General features: G+C 45.5%; 1 protein-coding gene across 1 annotated transcript in view; it reads right to left on the bottom strand.

The window, feature by feature from the left end:
• LOC122814263 overlaps positions 1-7,870 on the bottom strand; it is a 170,731-nt gene extending 162,861 nt beyond the window's left edge. The window contains exon 1 of the mRNA XM_044086857.1: positions 7,721-7,870. Within this exon, the coding sequence (XP_043942792.1) occupies positions 7,721-7,870 (150 nt within the window). The remainder of the gene's footprint in view (positions 1-7,720) is intronic.
• Between the last annotated feature and the right edge of the window lie 458 nt (positions 7,871-8,328).

Below are 8,328 nucleotides of genomic sequence, written 5' to 3'. Positions count from 1 at the left end.
TCAAATCTGATAAGGCCAGTAAGGGGCAATGAGCTCTTCAACCATTTGGCTTTCTGTAGAAACTTTGGGTCAATGGTAGAGGGGCATAAGCATAAAGAAGACCGGAGAGCCAATCGTGGACTAGAGAATCTCTTGGGGACTCCCTGGAAGGGGGGATTAGAATAAGTACCTGCTGCACTTGTTGTTTAGATGGCAGGCAAATAGGTCATAGCAAGGACAGCCCCAACAGCTGAAAATCAGATTCACCACTGATTGAGGGACCACTTGTGAGGAGTCAGAATGGACCCGCTGAGCTTGTCTGCCAGTATATTGGACTTCCCTGGTATGTGGGTTGCGAACAGAAGGTGGTGTGAAGATATGGCCCATTCCCAAACTCTCAAGGCCTTTCTGCATAGGGGGTATGAATAGGTTCCTACTTGCTTAATGATATACAAGACTACTGACATATTGTCTGTGTGAATTGCAATAGTCTCTAAAGGGAGAATGTCCTGAAAGGCTTGCAACATAAGAGAACCACAGTCATCCCTAGGACACTGATGTGCAATCTGGTCTCCATCTTTCCCTTAAAATGCCTCACCCCCCCACCCCAGCTGGGAAGTGTCCATGGTCACTGTGGTTGCTGGGAGACGGAAGGATAAATGGTCTGCCAACAAATAGGTTATCCAAAAGCATCCACCATCTCAGATGAGTTTTGCAAATAGTCATCAGCTTGATAGGAGCAGATAGAGGATGGCGATGTATAGAGCACTGAACAGCCAAGGTCCACTGGAGAACATGCATACAAAATCTTGCCAAAGGAATCAGTGTTATGGCAGCTGCCATGGATCCAAGAGCTCGCAGTATAAGCTTTGCAGGAAGTGACAGAAGGATTAGTATAACTTGTACTTGATCCCTTCAATATTCTATCTGATGCATAGGCAAGGAAGCTGTTTGAGTTGACATATACAACAGAGCCCCAATAATCAGTGTCTGAACTGGCAACGGTTGGGACTTCGCTAGGTTTATGGTGATGCCCAGGGAATTGGATATTCGAAAAAGGTAGTCCCTGCCTTGAATAAGCCAATGCTTAGTTGGGGCAGTTAGAAGCCACTCGTCCAGATACAAGAACACCTGAAAACCCTACAGTCTTAGGTGAGCTGCGACCACTGCCATGTATTTGGTAAATACCCTGAGGGCTGTGGTGAGTCCAAAGGGCAGGGCTCTTAATTGGTTATGACTGGGTCCCAGCTTGAAGTCCAGATGACTCCTGGAGAGTCTGTCTATTCTGATGTTATAGTACATGTCCTATAAGTCCACAGAGCACATCCAATCATCCTCCCTGAGTAATGGAAGAATGGACTGTACTGTAATCATCCTGGAACTTTGCAGTCTTTACATACATGTTCAGTTTGCTTAGATCCAAAATAGATCTCAGGTCTCCATCTTCTTTGGCATGAAAAAGAAGCAGGAGCAAGTTCTGGACCCTCTTTGTTTGGTTGGGACCTCTTGGATAACTCTTTTCTGCAGTAATGTCTGAACCACTACTACTGCCAGCTCCCTCTGACTGGGTGGAACTTCGGGGTGTTTCTTTTATTTTTTTGGTGCATTTGAAAAGGGAGTGTAGTAGCCTCTGGATATCATGATTTGCACCCAAGCATTGTTTGTTATTTGGGTCCAGCAACTTGAGTGCAGCGAAAAATGACCCCCAACTGCCTCCAGGCAGAGCAGTCAGGCAATGCTTCAGGAGCACTGATAGGGCTTGTCAGAGACAGGTTCCCTGAAGCCCTGGTTTTGCGGACCCCCTCTGTCACTGGGGGGGCATCTCTCATTGAAGACCCCTCGTCTCCCTCTGGAGGAGGACTCCCTGCATTGCTCAGGAAAAAGAACCGGGTTTTCTTGCCTCCTCTTTGATTTCTGGAAAAGGTTCACGGAGGAGTAGAAAACTTGACCCCCACAGTTGATAAGGTCTTTCTCGCTGTGGGTTAGGGTGTCCTATACAGTTGGTCCAAATAAAGAAGAACCAAGGGAGCATTGACAAATGATGATTTGAGTGGTTCCACAAAGTGCAAAGCCACATCCAGGCATGTCTGCGAACAGTATTGCCTGTGCCAGCAGCCCATGAAGAGCTCTCAGCAGAATGGGAGATAAGCCTCATGAATGAGTTGGAGAGGGAATTGAGAGTAGCAAGTGTTAGAGATACCTTCTGGAAGTCCTCCAGTGACAAAGTCTCGGCCAAAAAAATCAGAGAGTTCATTGACTGGGTTTATCTGCAGGCAAGTGAAGTGTGCCAGGTAATTAAGCACTCTCAGCAAGAAAGTGACTGAGGCGTAAATGCACTTATAAAACCTGTCCATCTCTCTGAACTCAGTGGATGGACAGCGGAGCTTTGCTCAACCCGCTGCTTTTTGGTAGCTGCTGCCAAAACCATAGTGTCCACAGGAATAACCTTAGTCCAATACAAATGGTCTGCAGAGGGGGGAGATAAATTTTTATCTGGATGTTTGGGTATTGGATCGATAGAGTCTGTCTCCTTCCAAACCCAGTGAATGACTAAATCAATTAGTGTCCATCGGTAGGGGGGGTCACCCAAGAAGTAGGCAGGCCCATCCCGAAAGCCTCCAAAAACACAGATTCCTCGGAAGGGGGATTTTGGGCAGATCAACCACCCCTTTGCCTCAAAATCTCTAAAATGTCCCCAAAGGAGATGTCTTCTGGTGGTGATCTTGAGGACCCTTCTCCCTCATCAAAGTCCATATTATTGATAAGAGACTCCATGGCAGAGTCTATGTGCCTCCATTTGTATGTCTTTTTTCAAGGGACCTCCTCTAGGGGATGATCAGGGGGAGGTATCAGAAGAAGAGGTGGCCATGTTGGGAGGAGGATCTTGGAGGCTTCTGGTGATGGGCTGACCCTGGACAGGGATGGCAGGTACAACCCCCAGATCTAATGAGGAGCGAAGGGATGGATCAAAAGACAAACATGTTGGATCTCTGTGAGAAGAGAAGACCATTTCTACAACCTGAAAAGGTGAGGACCCTGAAGAGTCTCTGCACAACTCCCCCAGAGCCGAGGACCTTGATGAAGAAAGACCAGGGACCTGGAAACCATGGTTTCCAGTAAGAATCGGACCTGAACTTTCTAGCTCTGAAGCTTCAAGGGGAAGAGATGGCTCCAACAAAGTCAGGGCCGACCCCCTACCCTCAGACATGATGCAGACCTCTCTTGTCTGAGACCCACTCTGCTCTAAAGATCTCAGGGCAGAAGAGGTCAGCACAACTGTCGGAGTTGAGGAAGAAAAGGATCTCAAATCCAACACCGACTCTCTCAGTTGGCTAGGATCCTGGGGTTCTGATATCAAGGTACTGATCAGAGAAGGAGACTTAACTGAAACTGGGACACTCATGGATCCTGGAGAGGATGGAGTAGGCAAGACTCTCATCTGTATCTGGGTTCTGATGATTTTCCTGACCATCCTGTCCACATCAAACTCTTAAAGACTCCAGGAAGACCTGGAGGAAGCCACAGAGAATGGCCTTGAATGTCTGGTCAGGGTTTGCAAAATTTTAAGGGGAAGAGTTAGGGACACCAACCCAATTGAGGGTTCCTGTGGCTGAATCCTTGCTCTTGGATCTGAGAATTTAGGACCCGTGGCATAGAGGGTGCATCTTAAGAGCTGATCCCATCAGATCCAAGTGACATCTAGGATCCAATGGAGTCAAGCTTATCTTAGAAATCAACACAGCTGGATCTGAAGGGCACTGTGGAGCTGATGACATAGAATGAGAGCTTGAGGTCAACCCAGTTGGATCTGAGGGGAACTTTGGATCTGCTGGAGCCAAACCAGGTCTTGCATCCCAGGACTTTGGATCTGAACCTATGGAAACTTTGCTGGGAGGCTCCAAAGAAGCCCTTAGGGGCTTACAAGGATGCTTCTTGGGCTCCACAGATGAGGATCTAGCTCTAGAAGGGGGGGTGAGCCCTTGGAGAAGAGGAAGAAGTGGATGGTAAAAGCCCTTTCAGAATAAGTTTATTGCAGTGATTAGCGATCACCCGAGGATTAAAACCCTCACAAATAGAGCACCAAGACTACAGATTAGCTGGTCCAAGACAGTAAACACAGATGCTATGTGCATCAGAGTAGGGCATCTTATGCTCACATTCTGAGCACCATTTACCAGTAGGCTTCTCCATTACTGCCACTGAATCACCAACAGCAGAAAACTTGAGCACAACAACAGAAGTCTAACAAACCAAGATGAAACATAACAACAACAACCTGGAAATACCTAAACTACAAAAAACTTGTAACTGAGCTGTGGCCTGAAGAGAGACAGGGAAGAAGCAAAAAAAAAAAAAAAAACTGACGCCTGCGAAATCTAGTGGGAGAGGAGGCAGTGAATGGGAAAAAACATAATTATTGTACAACCAAAGGAACTTATCTGCAGAAGAAACTGACAACTGTCTACTACTATTTCACTAAGATGCTCGAGAGTTGGAGAATACATTTGTCACTGATGGCGGCAAACAAGATCTGAGGGAGCTGTGTGTAGCTTGGGGCATTGTGGGTAGAGGGAAGAGATTGAGACTGGAATGTGAGGCTGTGTAAAGCGGCCAGACCAGAACCAAGGAGTCTCATCCGAGGCCCATACATGAGTCAGAATGAAACAGACAACATTAAATACACAATTAAGGTCACAAGGAGGAGGAATGGGTTTCCTTGGGGTCCTAATATGCCGGATGCCATTAATAAACTGTTTGACTTCAAACTGAGAAGCCAAAGGAGTATTCAAGGGCAGATGGGCAGAAATATCTGACAAATGTTCCTTTACAGAAGAATAGGCCAAGCCAGACTGGAGCAAATCAAACAAACAGGAGGGAACCAAAGGGACCCCCACTGAAAAAGGGTCCTGGTTATGAGCATAGCACAAGACCAAAAATCTCTTCCATATGGACATATAAGACTTTCTGATTGCAGGTTTTCTAGCCTCCTATAAAACCCTGAGCATGTCCTCAGGAAAGAGGTGCCTAAAAGGGATCAAAACTCTATCACCCACACTGTCAGTTAAGAGTGCAGAAGTGATGATGGGTGATCCCTTGCTCTGTGTGAGACGATCTGTGCGATGTAACTTCTGGTGATTGCCCCTGGACAGATGCATTAAGAGGTGGAACCAGTGCTGTCTTGGCCAAAAGGGAGTCACTAACAAGATTTTTGGGGAGTCCAGCTGAATCTTCTGCAGGATTTCTTGGAAGCAGAGTTAGAAAGAAAAGTATAGAAAAACATCCCCATCTAAGGAAAAGAAAGGGCATTCAGTTTCCATGCCAGATGGGATGGCAATATGGAACAGAAAAGAGGGAGCAGCCAGTTTAGAAGGGAGGCAAAAAGATCTACTTGAGGAATATCCCACCAATGGACTATGTCTAGAAACATATCTCTGTGAAGCATCCATTCATGAGCCTTTGTTTTGGGCCTACTCAAAGCGTCTGCGACTAGATTATGCTCTGAAGAAATATACACTACCTAAAGAGTTAACCGATGACTGAGAGCAGGATCTCAAGTCTGAAGAGCCAGCCTGCAGAGATTTGTGCCCCCCTGCTTGTTGGCATACCACATTAGTGAGTTGCTGTGTGTGTAAACCTTTAAAGTTCCTGGACAGAGCATGGGGTGAAAAGCCTGAAGGGCTAGAATCAGTGCTCACATCTCTTTGATGTTACATGGTCTGACTTCTGAAGGGGTTGCCAATGACCTGAACTTTCAGGTGACCACAGAAGCCCCCACCCCATGTCTGAAGTCTTGGTGAACAGCTCTTGAGAAGGAACTGGAGGCTGAAAAAGCAGGTCTGGATTGAGGGAAAGATGCTATCTATCACTCAAATTCCCACTTCAGACAAGGAAGGAGAGATACTCTCAAATACAGAGGGTGGTAATGCTGAAGACAAACTGACTTGAGGTAAGTTTCTGCATGTGGAGTCTGGCAAGAGGGAGCATTGAAATAGAGGAGGCCATGAATTTCAGGGGTCTAAGAAACTCTCTGGTTGGAAAAGCAGACAGAGAAAGAAGAGAATGAAAGAAAGTTGTCAAGATTAAAACATTTGGAAGCAGAAGAGAGGCCAGCTTTGGCATTGTCTGACTCCTGCAACACAGATAAGATCTTGAGAGGGAGTCAGGACAGACTTTTGGAAGTTGAAAGTGAACTCCAGACTTTCAAGGAGAAATATGGTGAACTTCAAATCCTGTAACAGGCAACTGACAGAAGGTGCATGAAGCAACAGATCGTCTAGATAAGGAAAAAAACTGAATGTCTTGAAGCCAGCAAAAGGCTATCACAGGAGTTTTGTGAATACCCTTGGGGCAATAGAGAGGCCAAAGTGTAAAGCAGAGAACTGAAAATGAGAGGAAGTAACAGAGAAACATAAAAACATCATGAAAAGAGGGTGAACAGGAATATGAAGGTATACATCCTTCAGATTAAAGGACACCAGAAAAACCTGGGGTATTAAAAAAGGAAACAGGGTTTCAAAAGTAAGTACCCGAAAAGAAGGAACCTTGAGAAAAGTGTTGCGCAAGGAATGATCCAGAGTATGTCTCAAGTGCCCTCCTTTCAAGGAACCAGAAACATCCTGGAATAAAATCCATTTCCTACTTGGGAAGGATGGATAGGTTGAATAGTTCCCTGGTCCACTAGGGACCCAAGGACCTCAGGGAAATGAGGAAATTGTTCCAGAGGAAGTTGGGGAATCCTTGAAAATGGAGAGAGAGATTTCCAGACCACGACATAACCCTGATGGATGATAGATAGAACCCAAGAAACCATGGTGATGAATTGCCAGTTTGGAAGACAGAGGGACAGATAAACAGACCAGGGAACATGGCTGAGGGGTGGAGGCAGATGTTCAACTGAAGCAGACTTGTCAGCTAAAGAAGGCTTTTGGGCCACAGAAGCCTGAGAAGACTTAGCAGGAGAAGCTCGCCTAACACTGTTTCTTTCTTTAGTGGCCTGACAAGGCTGCCTGTGAACAAAGGCAGGCCTAATCGGATAACTCCTCTGGAACTTAGGGCTAGCAGAGACAAAAATATGTTTCATTTCCTGCAAAGCCTTGCCTTTTTCTTGAAGAGACTTAAACATAGCAGCAGCAACAATCCCTAAAAGATTTTTATTATCCAAAGGATCATCCAGCAATTTGGCCTTATTGTCTTCAGGTGCTGACTGCAGATGAAGCCAAGAATAATGCCTCAGAACAGACCTTTTCATCTGAAAAAGGCATCAGCAGTATCATAGCTATACTTAACAGAGCAAAAAGCACCTGACAGGTAGAACCCAAAATAGAAAGAGCAGAAGATTTTGCCACAGAATCAAAGAGGTATGAAAGAACCTGACAAGCCTGGGAATCGAGGTCATGTGGGTCTGGTAACTGATGGCCCAAATGGCCAAAGTAGAAGCAGTATGGACTTCTTTCCAATTCTGTCCATTGTCCTACTATCCTTATTTGAAGGCAGAAGCTTGGTAATGGGAAAAGTTTGGAAGGCTTGTCAGAAGAGACTGACACCACAGCAGAGTCAGCGGAAGGACAATTAAATAAGAATTGACAATCTTCAGGAACCTCATAAAACCTGTAACGTTTCTTTGGAACAGAAGGCTGAGAATCAGGAGTCTTAGAAGCATCTATAAAGGTGTCTAACAAAGCAGCTAAAACAGGAGGTACTGCAGAAGGTTTAGAAGTGTCTAGCTGAAGCAGCTCATAACATCTTTTGGCATATCAGACATTTGAGAAGAATCCCACTTAAAGTACTCCAGCATTTTAGCTATAGTGTCTCCAAAAAGCAATTCTTCAAAAGCAGACTCAGGACTCACAGACTCTTCTTTTTCAGAACCATAAGCCAAAGATGAAGGCATTTTTGAAGAATAAGACAAAAAAGCCTCATCAGACTCTGAATCCTCATCTGAGGAATCGTCCAAGGAGGAGTAGGCATAGAAATTCCCTAGGGAAACTTCAGAGCCATTAAGGCATTAAACAGGCCCTAAGTAAACTCCTGCGACTCCTTTTTGGTATCCTTAGGGTGGCCAGAAGTATGCTTAGTCTTCTACTTTTTCTTGATAGGAACGTCAACCTTAACAAACACCGGGGGTTCTGACCATTGACAACATTCAATAAGAATACCCAGAACCTCTTCCCTGACTGGAATCTATGGAATTCCTCTATGGCCCTCCGAAAATGATAAACCGTGGTTCACCCTAGATGTCCAGAGCAGATGCCTGCAAAGCCTTAGAGGGCTTTAAAAAGGAAATATCCATGCTGGCATCCAATATGGTTGCAGCAGAGGAATCCAACATAGACACCAGACAGCCTACAG

This window comes from Protopterus annectens, chromosome 10.part0 (genome assembly GCF_019279795.1).
Source record: "Protopterus annectens isolate FY-2018-M chromosome 10.part0, PAN1.0, whole genome shotgun sequence".
Classification (NCBI taxonomy): domain Eukaryota; kingdom Metazoa; phylum Chordata; order Ceratodontiformes; family Protopteridae; genus Protopterus; species Protopterus annectens.
Note: the sequence above shows the minus strand (reverse complement) of the source record. Positions and strands in the feature narration are given on the sequence as shown.